The sequence below is a fragment of the Macrosteles quadrilineatus genome, unplaced genomic scaffold, assembly GCF_028750875.1.
Source record: "Macrosteles quadrilineatus isolate MER2022 unplaced genomic scaffold, UCM_ALF_1.0 Scaffold_5__1_contigs__length_97177068, whole genome shotgun sequence".
NCBI lineage: Eukaryota > Metazoa > Arthropoda > Insecta > Hemiptera > Cicadellidae > Macrosteles > Macrosteles quadrilineatus.
The window spans coordinates 95,590,803-95,609,962 of NW_026542598.1; the positions used below are offsets into that span (position 1 = coordinate 95,590,803).

General features: G+C 38.0%; 1 protein-coding gene across 1 annotated transcript in view; it reads right to left on the reverse strand.

Moving 5' to 3' along the window:
• LOC128995808 (dendritic arbor reduction protein 1-like) overlaps positions 1–18,453 on the reverse strand; it is a 32,850-nt gene extending 14,397 nt beyond the window's left edge. The window contains exons 1-3 of the mRNA XM_054420826.1: positions 18,313–18,453; positions 16,992–17,712; positions 15,637–15,696 (exon numbers count right to left, since the gene is read on the reverse strand). Coding sequence (XP_054276801.1) covers positions 15,637–15,696; positions 16,992–17,712; positions 18,313–18,453 — 922 coding nt within the window. The remainder of the gene's footprint in view (positions 1–15,636; positions 15,697–16,991; positions 17,713–18,312) is intronic.
• Positions 18,454–19,160: the final 707 nt, after the last annotated feature.

A 19,160-nucleotide genomic window follows, 5' to 3' on the forward strand; every position in this document is an offset into this window, starting at 1 on the left:
ACAAACGGAAGACGTTAGTTTATATGACAATCACTTATAACCTCTGTCAGTGTACAACAAGGCCACCATTAGTTATGTCAGTTCCACACGTCTATTGGTGGTTCACCACAACGGCCCAGCTGATTATTGGGTTCAAATCAGCTGTGTGATGATCACCTACTATCAGCTGATTTGATTATTGTTGTCTGTTATTGTGATTTAGGTTATGTTTGTGACGCACGCCGCTGCATTAGTTATGGCTTTTGTCACATCAGGGACGAAAAAATTGTGATCTTTTTTTCTTGTTAGTTTTTATGGGGAAAGTGTGATGTTTTGAAAAGAAATGTTGGATATAGAATTAACAAATACAATTACTGAACAAATACAATTACCGATCTCGATAATGTGAAAATGGGTTTAGAAATACTGAGGTTATGCATTTGATACTTGCCAAGATCAACTGGCTAAAGAGCGAAAGAATCCACTGGTTATTTTTTGATTATCTATAAAACAACATGTATAGTTTTGAAAACTGTTATAGTATATAAAAGAATAAATAGTACATTTCCAATATCAATGCACCAAACACTATGATAATTTGTTGTTTTGCTCATCCAGGACCTCTTCCGCAAATGCTTTAAGACGACCAAAGACCTTTTAGAAATTTCAATTTGCCAAAATTCCATGGGGATATTCAAACTAGACTTTTTTATTTGATTTGTTTCCAACTATTACCGTTGGTATTATTTTCGTACATAGAGCAAATCCCTTTCTTATTGGTCGACTAAAAACACAAATTTCTTCGCCAGTGACCCTATTCCCAAAGCCTCCTCCACCAGGGATCCTGACAGAACTTGTCCTTGATCTCAACACGATAGCGCTTCCGCGAGCTGTAAAAAGTCCAAACTGATGTTTGAGAATGACTCACTCTGGGTAGTAAAAATAGCGGTTTGTCGCGGAGTTGTCATAGCAACGCCCACCGCTTGTGGACAGGAAACAGCGGATTAGAACTGTAAGCCGAGGGAACGCCGGAACTGGAGATAAGTGGCAAGCGGTCAGATAGATTCTAATTACTTTGTTTGGGTAATTAAAAACATACTATTTTATATGGACATTTCTACTCCATTAATCTTTATATTGAAGAGAAGAGAAGGTTTATGTTTGTATGTGTGTTTGTAACGTAAGAACCGATAACTATTGAACCGAGCTGAAATTGAACATATTCAAGATTATGAACACGGAAAACTTAAAAGTTCTATAATTAATTTTCTTATAATAATCTCAATCTAAGCCAAACGGCTCCTAAATTTCATGGTAGAGTTTTTACGAGTTATTTTTGTTAAATTCCATGGGAACGAAGACACGAATCGAGAAACTGCAACGATTTTTTTTACTTTCTTTGTGTCTTTTTACATTTGAAGAGTCCAAGGGAAAAACTTAACCCCGCGATAGTAAATGCTCAAGGAGAGCCTAAAGAAGGCTTTTCAAGAGATTGCTCATTGCCCTAAAAATTGTCCCATTTTAACACATTGATTTAAATATTGAATTGGAATTTTTGCCTATGCTCAGTGTGGGTTGTCCTATTCTTCCCCTGGATGCGTTTATTTACAAGGTAATTTACTCGTATGAGGAGCCCGTTTTTGTCAATTTTCAATTTGGCAAACCGTTTACCGTTCATAACTAAATTTTGAATCATTTGAGTGTTAGCCCGTTTTTCCTCGGCCTCTTCATTACCTAGGTTTACATAGATTAAATCATTTATTTTACAGTACAAAACCGATGGAATTGAACCTAAGATAATTTTACCAAACTAAGTGTTGTTTGTATTATTACCACTGTTGTGTTTTAATTATTCTGTTGGCTGATTTCTCATCATGCGACCTCCGACCATTTCTTCTTTCATTCTTTTGTACCCTCTACGACCCGTTGTTAATCACGAATAAGCAACATAACCAAGATTAATAACCTTACCATAATCCAAAGCACACTTTCATTTGTAGCCCTAGTTATGCACTCAATCACTCACTATTGGGTAACTGCTTATGCCAGTAATGCTCAGTTATTAGCACACATTTCCAACCACGACACGACAGACCATATCAATAACTCACTGTAAACTCGGCAACTGGACACCGCCTGGCCACCTCGTGCGTGTGTGTGTGTGTGCGTGTGTGCGTGTGTGCGGGGGTGATGATAGATGTGTGTTTTAGGACTACAATCCACAGACCTAGGTCAAGGTTCGGACCAGGGTCGTCGGATTTATGACCACAAAGCCTTTCTAGACCTCGAACAAAACCTTTTGTTTTATTTATCGTTGTTACAACTCTCGGTTATCGGTTGGTTTACACGACAGAAGTATGCAACTCTGTTAACAGTCAACCAGTGTGGGGTAGTGTGAGAACATGTTGAATTTGAAATGGGTACACCTGGTTTGAGGAAGGGTGGGATTGTTTTCGTTGCACTTCAGCAAAAACGACGGAGTCAAAGGAGCTCGTTTTCCCCCTTGAAAAATGATTCAGCTGGAGCAATGCCCCACTAGAAAACAGGCCATGCCGCAGGATCCATGACGTCACACTAGTTGATAGATTCATTAATAAATTAATTGCCATATCCCATAGTATATTCATTTATCATAGTGGTCGTGAATATGTTTTCTTTTAGAATTGTATATAAGACAACAGATTTTGTTCATCACTCTGAGAAAAAGTGATTTTTTGATAATCGCTCGTTTTTCTAAAAAACCTGATATAGTAAGATAGTACACTACCTTCAGACGAAACATACAATCGTTATTGATTGGCCTTTTTCTACTATTCACCCACGATAAGTCCACCAGGACGATCGATTTTATTCAGGTCGTATGATTGTAAGCTATCTTGCAGTGTAAGAGGCTGTAAGTAAATGCAATGTGAATACTGTGTTCATAAAAGACTATTTGGTGTAATTTTTCGTTTTTCTCAACAATGCTTGGTCAAATGCGTTCGTTTTTCCTACCTTCTACCCCCCTAGACAATATATATTTACGTTGTAACGATGATGGCGGCACCAAACGTAGCCAGTTCGTAATTTATGAACATAAGGCACGTTAAACCACTATTCTAGTCTTATTAGATCACTTCAGTAACGAATTCACTTTCCCAACATCACGCCGCATCCCATAATATAAACCTAACCTGACGAAACGCAATCAAAAATTGTAATGCGCCGCCCACACCTTCCCGTGACGAACGCGACTGTCGCGACAATTTTTAATTTCCCGGGGATATTTCACCAGGACAAAGCGCTACAAATGAAGTGAGTGAAATATAATTTACGCCGGTGAACATTTGTTATGATTTGAATGACACAACAATGGGCAATAAAATAGTGGCTAAGCGGCGGCGGGCAGCTGCGCTCCGACCGATCGCGAAAACAAAGCCACAATGGACTAATTGTTACGCGCACTCTGGTGGAATTCGGTTGGAATGTCACAGCTTTGGGACGATTTGTTTCCGTAAACGTACAAATTTGAGGCCACACATGATGTTTCTGGTTGAAGTGTGACTACGCCAGCACACCGTGGCACAATATTAAAGGTGAAGATAAAATGGAGGAAATTATAGTTTTGTTCCTGACTAAGATCAGCTGTTTCTACACCAAGATCACTTATTACAATCCCATTCAATATGAACAGCTGGGCCTACAGGAATATCAAACGCTATATTTGCCACCAATGGCAAGAATGAAACGTTTTAATTCAACAATTTTATGGTCACGAGAGGTCCACTTTTTGTTAGTTTTGACATGCAATTTATCAGCATCGTCCAGTGGTAGAGGTTGTAAGTACAGTCAGTTCCTGATCCTACAGACCTAGCGGTGGAATGCCGCTGTCCTCGGCTCATTCAGTTCTTGGCGGACGCGCTTCGTTCATTCATTATAATTCATTTATGGTCCTGCGAGTCAGATGTACAGTTTATTTAATATTGTTGAATACCTATTGTCTCTTTCTTCGATACTAAATAATACTGCAATTTAATGTAAGAATTGTTAAGAGATTGGGGAAAAATATTAACTTAAATTCAGCCTGTATCTGTATTACTTTGTTTAGACACTTTTATACTTAACCGCAATCAATTCTTTTCTCATTACTGACGACTATTTAGAGCTAATAAATATTTATCACAAATAATAGCAGGTGTATTTGTCCTCTTACGATTTTTTGAACTCTTTTCTAAGTTAGGAAGTTGAAATAAGTATTTGCCGTTTATAAAAATAAAAATACTGTACATCAAGTTATGGGAATCATATTCATGCATGCTTTTGTTGATTTGTGAATCAATTTTTGTGTTGCCATTCTTAACAAATCATCTGCGTGGTGTTAATTAATTACATACACTTCTAGATTGAAAGGGTCATATTTTATAAGGAGTCAATAAGTCATATCAATTATTCTTGTATGAGGTTTCATTGTTTTTTACAAAACAAATTTTTAAGTGTTGTTCTAAAGTTTCAGTTTTGAACAGATAACCCACATTGTAATAAATTCATATGAAGTTGATAACGTCCTTGCAACTCCCACTGACATAAAACTAACCACAAATATTATTCTGTGATTTGAACAGTAATCTTGCTTAGTTGGCAGGTGGTAATTTAACAATTTCACTCAATGACAGTTTAAAAGTGTTTCACCTTTTTCGGAGCAGGCTACGAAATACACGGAATATTCCAATTAATGATTCAGACCCAATTTGCATTGTATGAAGGCGCTGTGATTATTTCCACGAACTGACGCGGATCTACGGCTGTGCGTCACCAAACATGAATGGGGACCAAGCTTAGCTCAGTAGAAGATTGTATTTAATTTACTGAAACCACAGACAAGGGGATTAGGGGGATAGGGGGGTTGTAACTTTTTACAAATATGTTATGTTTGGTCTCAGTCAGCACAATCAAATAGTGATGTCAGACGACTTCGTGTTGATTTGATTTATTTTAATAAACCGCAGAGTCTGTTTTATTACAATCTAGCAAACAAACAGTGAAACAAAGAGCACCATTGATCCATAATTAGTTTTTGTTCATTCGAATGAAAAAAGCTTCATATACGTACAGATGATGATTTACAATACGATAAAACAAACAATTTTACTCTCGAAAATTCAAAAAACAAAAAACAAAGAAATAAAGAAAGTTTGGAATCCCCAGATGTAAAACCCGTATTTACTTTTTCTGCCCAAAAGGCGCTATTTCTATGATAATTGGGAACACTTGTGAAAAGATGCGGAAATTCCGGCGGGCGTTCCGCGAACTCCGTCCGTCCAAAGCCTCCAGGCCTTGTCTTGGACATGAACCTCTCTCATGGGAAACCCGGGTCTAGACTATGGCGGACTGTGGACAGGTTCAGACCAAGAGAAAAAGTTAGTGTAACAAAAGAAGCAAAATATTTAAAAGACACATTGAATTCAATTTGGTTTTTCTTACTTCAGAAGATTATAATGATGAAAGTTTAAGGTATGTACGCTACCGATAGAGATACAACTTCAGTCATTACATGCGTTGAAGTCTCTATTGAACAAAGTGAGTTGAAGTAATAGAATGTCTGAAAAATCGGACGAGATATGTTCTAAAATATACTTTAAGGCTCACAGATGGGATGGTTGTTTATAAAATACAGTGGTACATTCCACATCAAGAAGTCTAGATTAATTTGTAGTTTGAGAAAAATAAAATTGTACTATTTCGGTCAAAGTTCAATAATTTTTAAAGTCCAACGAATATATTATTCACTTGCTATTAAGTACCAAAATGTTATGTTATTTTAGAAATACGTTAATTCAGCTGTAGTTGTAAACAAAATAGTGATATATTACATGTAAACATAATCTAGGTTGGTTAAAATAATTAGCTTCCTTTTCTGTTGGGTTCTAACAATTTTAAATTTACAATAACTCATAAGCTAAGGTAACGTTTGGGTAAACTAAATACATTTGTCTTCTAGTGTGTTCAGCTTATTGAAATTGTTTTTAGAAGTAACCGCTTTGCTAAAATCAAAAGTTAAAATACAACAAATTTAAACACCTACAATGACCAGTGAAATTTGTATTTTAAACTCAAAACATCAACACATACGTTGAGAGATGCTATTTCTGGCCAGTTCGTCATACAGTTGCTCAAGTACATTACCAATCACATGTGAGGCGTCGTAAACCAGACATAACAGCTGCAATAACAGTCATTAACATTAACGACACCTCTGAGGTGCTTGGATTACCTGTTACTCCGCCACGCACTTACAGTAAGTATCTTTGACTGCACATCTGTGATGTACCTATAGCAATTCCATGTTAAATGTATACTCTTCTGTTAAGAGTATAGTTCAGTTAGTATGTGGAATTTGGAAGTTTTCAGAATAAAAAATTTACAAAACTCATATTTACCCCATAACCCTACAAGTTAAAGTACCTGTGTGTGTGATAGTCAAGTTAAGTTGTGACTTTGTCCATTATTTCTTTAACAGTAATTTTTTGACTATGTCAAATTAAAAGGGCTACTTATTGTAATCTGCAAAATTTACCCCCATCAAAAACCGTTGTATGAAAAAATGAAAGATAACACAGATGTTTAATATTACCACACTCTTTAAAGGAATCATTTCACAATGTCCTCTTTTACAAGAAAGTGGCTATAGCTAGTCCATATGGATGAGACGTCCGCTTCTGTATCAGCCATTGCAAGTACAGCCAATAGTTGACCGATTCAAAATAGTTTGGTGATTATTTGTAATTTAATTGATTTCTTGGAATATTTATATGTTTAGAAAATATTTGGCGCATCCGTAGAGCGAATAAACTAACTGCTTACTTTTTAACAATTATATTTTGGATTACCAATTCAAAAAAATTAACGGTCTTCTTTTTCAGGTGCAGTAATACATTCAATAAATATAGACAGATAAATTCAAAAGATTTTTCAACAAACTACTATTCTCATAAACAAGGATACTAAATTGTGAAATGAAGTCCAACATTTCTTAAAAACTATTTTCGAGGGCCCTTTAATCTATACCTTTGACTATCAATACTACATTCAGTATCCAATAGTCAATGTCTATACACAACACCAAAAGTCATCTCAAGTGGTCAAGTAACAGATACTCTTGACTATTGCCCGCTGCGTCCCTTGATTACAGAAGGGGGACAAGGGGGGGTTTGTTTGGTCCCCCCACCCCGGCTAAGGGAGTTATAAACCATCTCACCGCCGCCAGGGGCCGAGCCCCCCGGGGCTCTTCCGGCCTCATTTGGGGGGTCTTTAATAAACTCTCCGAGACCCACCGTGTCCACACGGGGGCTTTGAACTTTTGTGATACTTTGTATAGGTCACGTGATAGAGTCATCAGAGTGAAACGTATTAGTATTGATAAAAGTGCAAAAATGTCATATACACCGACAATTTATTACAATATACAATTCAAAACGTTTATAAACGTGTTCTAAAAACCAATAAAATTCTAAGTCGTCATTGTTTCAAACTAATTTAATTTAACTAACCCTTTTGTTTCTGAGATTCATAATCACGTTACACTATTCAATTAAATTGTCAATTGCGTTGCAATATTCACTTCTATTCAAGTCCATTGTTTCATTTTTGATTTATCTGCACATGAACGTAATTAAATTTAAGTTAATAAATTAGGCTAACCAATTTTAAAAGTACATGATAACCTCTTGACATATAAAAGGGTGATAAGTAAGCAAATTTGTAAATAGTGTATGATAAAACTGTCGTTAAGGTTTGAACTATTAAAACAGCTGTAAAAAGATATAGCACAATATAAATCTTTCTATTTTAAGAACCTAATAAATAATTTCGCCTATTTCAATTTTTCAGATGTACATAATCTTAAAGAGTACAAGCTACTTAGAAATAAATATAATTCTAAAAACCCCCTAATTTCAACCCTTGCATGTTCAAGCTAATCGTCAAACATTAAATTTCGCTCATTATTGGGTGATGATGATCTAAAACATAAAGAAATGTATGAAGTATGAAAACGGTTGTATAATAGGATGTAATGTATGTAAAATTTGAAGTAGTGTACTACATCATAAGTAAAGTAACGTAGCTCGCAGCTATACAGTAATTGGAAAAAATACAAAGAAACTTATCCTAAAAACTCGTATTGCAAAATCAAATTAAAATCAAAATCTGTTTTATTTCCAAGCATCTACAATTTTGACCTCGCCTTCTACACCCATACTAACAGCCATAGCCTTCAATATCTCCACAACCTTGTTCATCAAACGGCGATTCAATACATCTACTTGGACTTTCTCCAAGGCAATACCCGAATAAAATTCACCGTCGAGTTTGCGTGCCTATAAACCACACTGACCCCAACATCTCAATCTGCCCCCCTCCCCTACTTTACCTCCGGGGGGTCACTGGGGGGGGGGCGGGGGGGGGGGTCTGGTCCGTCACGGTTGTATTAATTACCTCGCTGTTGTCGGGATCGTAAATATAGCGGACAAGAGATAAATCCAGAGCCACGCGAACTATGACGTCATCACAGCTGGAATGTGACATGCATTGTGTTGTATTGTGCGGGCTTTGCAGGCGGTATTAATATGCTAACTGACTTATTGGCTGTAATAGTGTCATGTTAGAAAACAACTTAAATTAAAAATCGAGAAAAAACAATTAGTTGTGGTTAGGTATTTGGAAATCACCTTGTGGATGCATTTTAATTGGTACAAAATGTCAAAAACATGGTTAACAGTCAAATACAAGTAGGCCTACACAGTCCTTAGCTAGTGTTAAAAAACCATCAATAAACACATGTAAACAGTAATACATAACAATTGACACTAGCATCTCCGAATAAGTGACGAGTTGTCAGTGTAATGATCATGATAGACAGGTCTAAACTGATTCCCACTAACATTGAGTTTGATCACAGAAAACGTACTACTATAACCCAGAATGCCAACCGCATGGTAAAAAGCATTAAGCGGTTTGAGAGAGCTTTGCCTGTCAATCCGTAGGCAGCGCCACCAGCGTTGCTATGCTATTGCATGGAAACGCTGGTGGCGCTGCCTACGGATTGACAGGCAAAGCTCTCTCAAACCGCTTAATGCTTTTTACCATGCGGTTGGCATTCTGGGTATAGTAGTACGTTTTCTGTGGTTTGATGATCCATAGGTGTCCACACAGCGAAGACCACAACGTGTATTTCCAAAAACACTCCTACATTGACATTGTTTTCCCAACAAATAATCACATCAACTAATCCCTATGGTATTTTCATCAGATGAAGGAAATTCCGCTTGTCTTTCTTACATTGGTGGGATAGAAAACCTGAGTTTCCTTCATCCATTCACAATCGGAAAAACCCAATGTCAATACATTTAGCCTATACGATGTGCTCACCAGAAAGTGAAGAGGCCCTAAAGCTTTCCTTCGTACTACTCATACAACGTTTTCCCTAAAAAAATAATCACAATCGAGAAAGTCCGATTCCAATTAACCTATGGCGTTTTCACCAGATGGTGAAGGACACTCTAGTTTTCCCTAGTGTCCTTATCTTACACCTGCAGAGTCCTGGCAGGTCTCCAGCTTGTCCAGGACTTATCTATCCTGGTGTCTGTCCTTACTACCAGTGTCCGGCGTCACTAGAGGCGAACCATTTAAAATTTAAATGTCGCGTGCTCAACTTTCCTCAGCGCAGGTTTTGCGTGAATGCATTTGTCGAGTTACGTGTCTCGACCAGGAGGAAGGTGGAACGGACTAGTTGTAATACATTCCAAAAGTACAATTTTATCGTGTACTTATAGCAGCAAACCTGACTCTAACTTATAGCAGAACTCGTTAACTCGTTATTTAAATGAGTAAAATAGCTATGTCTTACTTTTTTTAATATTTTTGTAAAAATCCAATAAAAGAAATTGAAATTCGCTTAGTCTGCAGGTTTCATGTGGAGGGAGTATTATACATGAATAACTTCATGATATGGATTGTTAAAAGTCACATTTGGTTTACTGGTAAAAAAAAACCGAAACCAAACTATTGAAAAATGTCCCTTTTTTGTGGTAAGGAAGAAATCATGCTTGTTTTTAGAGATCAAAGGAACAGATTTTATTTGGACTAGTCATTAATACATTCCAAAAGTGTAATTTTACCATGTAGGCCCTATTTAAATAATTAAGGGTTATCTTCATATTCATCATCTTCTGCATAAGTTTAGGCAATTTCCTATCAAAAAACACTTTCATGCTACTTTTAAATTAATAGGAATGTTTTTCAATTTGACTTTGAATATTTCAGGATCATCGGAAGCCTGATTTAAGTGATTCGTGGACCATACCAGTAATATATACCAGAGGGAGCGAACTGGTCTAGTGGTTAGAACGCGGGACTTCATTCCCTGAGGTCCTGGGAATCCAGCAAAATCACCATTGGGTTTTATCTAAGTGATAATGCAGCAACAAATAGATCTAGCCTGAAGTAATGTGAAAAACAATCCCTGGTCCGTGCCTAGCGTCCTAGGGCAAAAAGAAGTACACCAGTTTCTAGCCTTGTCGTACAACAGTGTGCAGACGTCGTGCAGTTGCGCAGTGTTAACGCAGACCCATCATCGCGCATGCGCTGTGATTGCAGCCATTAGCCGCTAATTGAGAGTTATGTGCGCTCATTGGCAGCCGAGCACCCAGGGCGGACCTCCGCGAGGCCGCAAATTGTACACGATCAACACACAGCGTTCTGCATTAGTTTGCCTCCACATTCATTGATACTCATTAGCGGTTCAGTAGGCTTTCTTTTGTGAAAACACTTTCTTACACAGAAATCCTATTGTATGAATTCCCGTGTACACTGAGTGGTAGTATTAGTATTCTCATACAGTATTATAATCAGAGGGATGTACAGTAAATGCTTTAGCTTATGGAAACTTGACCCAGCTAAGCAACCTGAATATGTGAGATTTTGGGTAGAATAAAGTGAGATGACCTGTGCAGCTTTGTTACTGACTAAGACAAGCAGTTTCTCTATCCTGGACCATATAAAAATTCAATGATGGACATCTGTTCAGTTTCGAACCATCAAAAAGCTACAGTCACAATAGACCCAGCCACTTGTTGATTACTGTAATAGGTGAGCACAGTATCCAAATATTGAGTAAATCAAATTCCTTCATGTATACATTAAACGATATATTAATTATTCTTGATAATCCAACCATCGTGAACCTAATGTCCTTAAAAGATAAGGGCTAGCAGACATGCACTAGACACTGTAGATAAGAGTCACAGTCCTTGAAGGTGGTATGGCAGACATCCGATCTGATACAGCGCCAACACCATAGAGTAACAAGGAAGATAGCGGGAATGTATCATATAAGGTTTATTGGATCTGCTATGATGATACATTCTATCTTCTGTAACGTCAGTGTATCTTCCATGTCAGTTTGACATTTCAAAACACTCAAACTGGGACTCAAAGTTTAAAGGTTTCTAGTTTTCCTTCAGCCTTGAGCAACTGAGGAGTTACCATGTTAAAGTCGTGGGTAAAGTGCTCACCTCCTGATCAAAAGGACACTGGTTCGATCCTGAGAAAACACCGAAGCTTCATTCATGGTTTGAATCTGGATCCACCTTTCAATGATCATTGGACTTTGCATACGACCTTAGCAAAAGGAACACCATGTCTTAGTAACAGAGCTACTAAAATCAACTCACTCAATTCTACACCCACTCTATATTCGTTATCAGCTTAAAACACGTGGGTCTACATGAAAGTAAGCGACCGGCTTCATAAATTGATTAAGTAAGTGTGTAAGTGAAAAAGTGACTAATATCGAGAATTCAGAACATTCATCACGTTTCACATTATGCAAACTTAAATGTTTTGGTTAGTCATCTCCTGTCAGTTGAAAATAATTACCCCATCACTCTCAACTTGTACAACTTGTACACCGAAAACTTTGCCAAGCAAATACAAAAATCTCAATCGAAAATTGCATACCAACAAATCCACAAAGAAACAGTTTTCTAAGCTAAACAAAAATGCAAACTCGACGAAACCGCAAATCACAAAACCAAACACCAAAACCGAGTCTTGTGAAAGGCTCAATATGAATTCACAAAGAGAAAATCAATCTGAAGTGTATAATGAGCCCGACTCCCACGCTCATTGTTTGAAGGGATGTTGAAGGTGATCTGTTCAACATCAACATCGCTGGTAATTAGCTATTGTCTGTGGTATTTAAATATCATAAGGACATCTGTACCATCCATCCTGGACGTCAGCTTAGCGTTCAGTTCAGGATCAGGTGACTTGACTTTCTGACTGGTCATTGTTGAACATGTGGGGGGTCAGTGATGTGGGCGTTGCTATGGATACTGGGGATCTTTGGATCAGCTGTAGTAGTGTTGAATTTAGGCCTACTTAAACGGCTGAAAGAGTGTGCTTGTTTGGAAATAATATTGTTCTTTTCGCCATATGATTGCTGTTGTGACAAAAAGGTCCTATGGATGAAAAGATCTATCTGTTTAGGATGGAATAAAGTTCGAGATAAAAAAGAGGACTTCAGAATTATTCGAGTCTCGTCTAAAAAGACAACTCCTTCTTACCTTGAGGCAAACAATTAAATTTCTAAAGTTCCGGATAAGGCATCGAATAAATTGCATTACTGAATTTTTATACAATAACTGTTTTAACTACGCAATAAATAAAGGGAACAACTTATTGCAAGCTGTGGCATATTGTAAGTCCATCATGATATCATGGTATGGAGATGGAGAACGATAAAGAAAGTAGATCCTCAAAAATATCGCACCATGAGAGGCTCATTTTGATATTTTGTCTGAGTAAAACCTAGCTACAGTTGGTCCATATGCATGCATATCGATGATCTATATCTGTATCCAAAGCCAATAATGTAAGTAATTTTATTCAATATTTGGGACAAATTGCACACGTGTGTGCACTAATTAGTCCAAGGAAACCTTAAAGTTTTGGCAGTTGCGTAATTTATAATATTTTTCGTCAGCAAAAAGTTAAGTAGATTAAAACAAAATTTACTTTTTTAGAGCTACACAAGAACATGTTTTGTTTATATTAGGATAAATAATTCGCAATAGTTAGATTTGAGATTGTAATCAGCAGTGATTAGTCTAATGGTTCTGGCACTATGTCAAACGTAAGACCTTTTGTTTCAAGGACTATTGTTAAGACTGTTACGTTCGGAATGTCGCTCAGTGTGTACAACGCGATTGTAAATTATTAAAGAATTTAAAAACTTTTATCTCCAATGAATGATGGAGTTACATAAAATCAAATAAAGCAATTTGATGATTTAGATATGTAATCTCGAATACAATTAGAGTTCACTTAGAAGTGAATGTGGTCTTGGCTACTGGAATTCACTGGAAGGACAACCTAACCTTAAATAGCAAAGATAAACGTGTATTTCAGTTTGGTAAAAGGGGCCCGACTGTATATGAGCTGCTACGAATTTTCAGTAAAACATTATGAATTAGGGGGGAGTTACTGCCCTGACAACCTGCTTAAACACCCATTTGTATCAAAACCATCCCTAGAGGAAATGTACAGTTGTTTAAGAAATACAAGTTAACCTGTCCACACGATTATTTTCCGGATACCTATTTGTAGGGAACCCGTTTAGGAAAACTAGGACCATTCCAGGACGTACGACGCTGACACCTTTCGTCTCCCATATCTTCTATAACACCGGAGCCACCCAAGAACTCGAACACCTGTAAACAATCGCCACGTCCCTAGGCTAGGTAAGACCAGCAATAAACAATCAATAACGCAGCCTCACAGAATGTAGAGCACTTCGGCTCCGAATTTATTCACCCCTCTAGGGAGTAATTTCCCCATTAGAGGATTACAGATTGAAAACTATCGGCAATGTGGCTGCAGGGGATTGTTAGGCTTACTGTATGAGCACTTTGTACTGAACTGTACCGGTACTCCGTACACCGGTGAGCACTATAGTGTGCATGGTAGAACCTGTCTCTTGACCCTCCGTATATCAATCGTTTGTAGCCAGGGCTAGTCCCAGGTAGGTGCCAGGATACAGGTTCCACCATACAGACTATAGAGCTCTAGAGTACGTGTTGACCCCACAAAGAAGAGTTTTTTTTTCTTCTTCGAGAAACCTCTTTCACAGTAAGGATTATAGTGACCACACAAAACCACATTTTTTTAAGCTTACTATTTACGAGCATTGACTTTGTACTGAACTGTACCGGTACTCCGTAAACTGGTGAGCACTATAGTGTGTATGATATAACATGTCTCTTGACCTCATACATGAGTAATGACCAATAGTTTGAAGCCAGGGCTAGTCCTAAGTAGGCGTTAGGTTCCATCATACAGACTATAGAGCCCTAAAGTACTTGTTGACCCCACAAAGAAGACTCTTTTTCTCTGAGGCGACCCATTCACAGCTGGGCTGATGGTAACCACACCAAACCACTCTTTAAAATTAACTGACCTCAAATTGCTTAGGTAATACCTTCTGTATCCAATAATCAATGGTAATACTCAAATTACGTTAATAAATTAATAGAATCGTTTACACGTCATCCTTATCCAAACAGCTTCTCTACACCGACAATGGTATTAAAAAAAAACAATCCTAATTTTACTAAACCACACAAAACCACCATTTAAAACTACCTGACCTCAACTCGCTGCACCAGGTAATATTCAAATTACGTTTAAATCGTTAGAATCGTGTACACGTCATCCACAACAGAGTATAAAGCTTTACTGAGTAGTTGAGTAGTTGTCGAGTAGTCGCACGAAGGCATTATCGTCAGTATCGCCGGCGGCCGCAGCCAGTTCCTCAGTGTTAGTGTTGGTAGTTATAGTTATGCAACTAATTGTCCACAGGTGTTCCTAGATCGCAGGAAACTGTTTTGCATGTGGGATGGCTTTGGAAGTAGGTAAACGTGCCACGGGCGATTAGGAATGCGTCAATGCTGAGTCAGATGAGAAATTGAGGTGAACAGAGTGGTCATTAATATTTCCTACAGTTACCTAAAGGATAAAAGTAGGTGTAATTAATAAATGTACTATGATACAAATGGGGGATTTTTCACTTTATCACGCAAAATCTACTGGACCAAATTAGTAGAAGGTATGCACCCAGATGATATATCTACTAACGGATTACTAAAGGTCTCTTGCGGTTTTGTCAGTAACAGTAACACTCTATCCCTCCAAAAGGTTTGATTAGCTTGATAAAGTATGTAAATATGCATTGGTCTTACCATACAAAAATAGAACATACTGTACATTTTTATGTAGAAACTATCTTTTCTCATCTTATTTGGCTTTTAAGAATGTTATAAGGCTGAGAAAGTTTGTTCCACAATCTGGAGATCCTATTAATTAAAGAAAATTATGTTTTTTTCATCAAGGTAAAACAAGACATTTTCTTTCTGATGTAGGTCTAGCTTCAAGAAAGAACTTTTTCTATTTTGTCGGCATAAACTGTTGTGAAGTTCGGGATAAACTACACTGTAAACAAAATTTAGAGTTATAAAATTAATTTTTCAATAGTAAAGATATAATACTTGCAATCGAAGTTATTTAAAATGCAATGTAAACTATTAACTATACATCTTAAAAAAAAAGAATAAAGAGCCTTACCTGTGTGTATTCTCTGGTGGGCCTTGAGGTGGGAGCTTTTCGTGTAGACTTTGGTGCAGCCTGAAAAATCAAAGAAAAATATTTGTTCACAGTTGCGTGCAAACTTTTAAAGTACGAAATCAATTGTAACACTCCTTAAATAAACATAAACATTCGAAGCCCCGTGGATGGGAGATTTAATGAAAATTTAACCCGTGGATTAGGTTAGGTTAGGTTAGCTTAGCTTAGGTTAGGTTAGGACGGAAAGTCTTAACGCAGGTAATACCCGAGGATTATAGGGGTCACTCTGAAATTCGGAGGTGGCGGGACGCGGAGATAGCGGGAGGTAACAAAAAAATACAATGTTTTTTAGACTTCAACTACAACACCCACTTAACGGGATAGTGAAACTAATTATACAATTAACTCAGGACACTAACAGGAAACCCAACAAGTCTTTGATCTAGTGATCGTACTAAACAAAACCCCCATTACGACTTATGAATGAACGAGTGTAGAGACAAGACCCAGTGGCGTTCTAAGAAGCAGCGCAGTTCATTCATTGAGTGGACGGTTTTTGTGAATGGCGCCCGTCCCATTGAGTCGGGAGTAGTCTACTTGTAGACACCGTGACCGTCTGCTACGACCCTGACGTTATCTGATAGGCTCGTAGTCACTTGGGGGATAATTTGGCCTGCAAGTGATTTGTGTGGCTTTAACAACTCAGGGGGTGTTTGAGGTTTGAAACACTGCATTTTTATGAGTGAAAGGTGGTACTATTTCCACGGATGAAGAAGGAAATACGGTCTTGAAATAGTAATTGTTCTTTGCATTCTTTGAATTGAGTGAATAGGGTTTGTTAATTGTAACAGCATTGCTCAATGAAGGGCTATAGTGTAAAAATTATCCACCAGAGCATACACCTCTAGTCGTATTCTGTCGAACTTGATACATTAAAATTCCGATCAAACCTATTATTCTATTACAGTATAGATTTTCTATGTTGGCTTTTTTGGATAGCGCTATAAATTTCATTCTCATATTAAATTTGTTGCCAGTTTTACGTATGTCGTATGTCTGTTTTACATTATATTTCTAACCAGGCCAAACTGAAATGTTAATTTACCCAACACTACAGCACCTCTTACAACAAATTAACTAACATAATACCAAGAACTAAAAGAGAAAATGTAATATTGAAAGTAGTACGATCATTGAGAGGCTTAAATAAGTTCTATTTGCCGGTAGCTGGATCATATAGATGAACATGTGTTCACTATTATCAAGAAAGTCAATAATGCTAAATACCAAATAATTATGTGAACCTGGAAATCAACAAAATACAATTATTAAACTTTACAAAACCAAATCCTCACCTATGAAGTCGCAGTGGTGAACTCTTCTCTTCTCCAACTCCGGGTTGTTGCGGCGGTTGTACTTGGTGTGTGTGTGGATGACCTGAGGCACCGGGTAGGGTGGGGGCGGAGTCCTTCGAGGCAGCGCCGCCCCGGGCGACCCAGGGTCAGAGCTGGGCGGCGTGGGCGGCGGCGCATACAGCAACCTAGGGAGGTAGGGCATCTTGTAGCTCTGGTAGAGCGGGCACGGGCTCGCGGGACCAGGAGCCGAGGACCTTTCCGTCTTGATGGTCAAAGGATGCAGCACAGGTTCTGGATTCAACATATCGTCCGTCACTTCCAGCTTTATCTGTGCGTTCATCCCCGTAATCATCTCCGCGTTCTCCGGGTCCAGCTTTTGTATGCTGGAGGTGATGTCCTCCCAGAGTGGAGGTTTGAGGAAGACGTCGTCCTCCGGGACCCCGTGGACCGTCTTCGGCGACACGTAGGACATGCTGGGGTGTCCCGTCCGCGAGTGGGGGGAGTCGACGAAGAAGTCATCGATGGTGGAGGCTGACTCTCTCCTGGGTTTGTCGAGTTCTGCGAAAGACGCCTCGGCCGCCGCCGCCTCTTCTTCGAGTCGCTGCAGACGGTCGAACTCCTGCTTGCAGAGGTAGGCGTCCAGCTCTCCCGTCTGGAACAAAGAGAAGTAGTCAGTTGTAGGTTGAGATATTCCAAGAGTACATAACGTATTGTCACAAAACTTGCAATTTTGTAGAATGAATCAAATACTTTATCCTTGAAGAAAGAAGTGGAACTGATATAATTTATTTGATGACCATGTAAAGTTTTACCTTAACTTATACGTAAGTAAATGTCAATTGTGGGTCAATGTATTACAGATGTACATTACACCTTTATAAAGCCACAATAATGTAAATATGTACTCCATTCTTATTAACACAACAGTACTCTCAGTGGAAGTCGTCCATCGTGCAAAGTGTCTCCGGTTACCTAAATATACCAGAAAGAAATAATAATAATAATATAATATACAATCAGACTGTAGTAACTTTTGGGTCGTAAAGTATGAATTTCTGAAGCAAGACATTGAAGTAGACCCAGTTATTTTTCGTGGATAATTTAAGTTATAATAATCCTAATAGAATAATCATGAACGTCTCAGCTAATCCGACTACCTAATTTGTTTCCACGATAAATCTATACCAACTGTAACTCTTTATTTGTTTACGTAACCAATTGGTACACAACTCTAATTACTGCCATTCAGGATCAATCACAACAAAAATGAACATCACTTTCCTATCAGAGAATCATTTCTTGGACAATTTGAAACCCCAACTGAACCATCACAAATCACATCAAGCACCTGCCGTATGACCACTTGACCAGGATCTGTTCCACTCTGCTCCATATCGGCCACCATAAAGTAAGCAATCGGCTTGATCGTCAATAAAGGAGGTTGGTTTACGATGCCCAGCATGACGCGATGTTTCTCTATCGTAAACGTTTATTGGTTTATTCCTCGTGCCTTACCACAGGCGCTCGTAAACGATAGGAATTTGTCTGTAAGCTGCGCAGGCCAGATGCAGACAATCACCTGACTTGTTTCCCTGCTCTGCGTTGTCATATTACCTTATGTGCTCGTCTAAAGATACCAATGTATATTGCTAAATTAAGTGTACTGGACACTACGTCTGGACAATGAAAGCTTTAAAAGAAGAATGTTGGGGTGGAGCGATTGAAAAAAATTATGGTATTTATCATTATGTTTATTTTCTGTGCTGATTTCATCGTTTTCGCTACAGCATTGGATAAGGCAGTTGAAGACGTTTCGCCTAATATCGCAAATATGATTTTCCCTCACTGTGCTAAAATATTATCGTACACTGATTGCGATAAAATACGACTGCTGGTTCTGAGCAACAAATTAACTATATTATGGGGGAAAAGTTCAATCTTAATGCTAATAGGAAACTAATGACAATGAAGTACATCACTTATTTATTGGGGTCTGATGTTGGAATTGAACGACTGATTATCATTGATTTCGCAAAACCTCCGAACAAAATCTATTTATTTCAAAAAGACTCACTAATTTCAAGATATATTTCATCCTACATTTCCCTAATTACAAAAATAATTGACTGCTATTCCCCATGGTCACAATAATCGTTATCGCTTGATCCA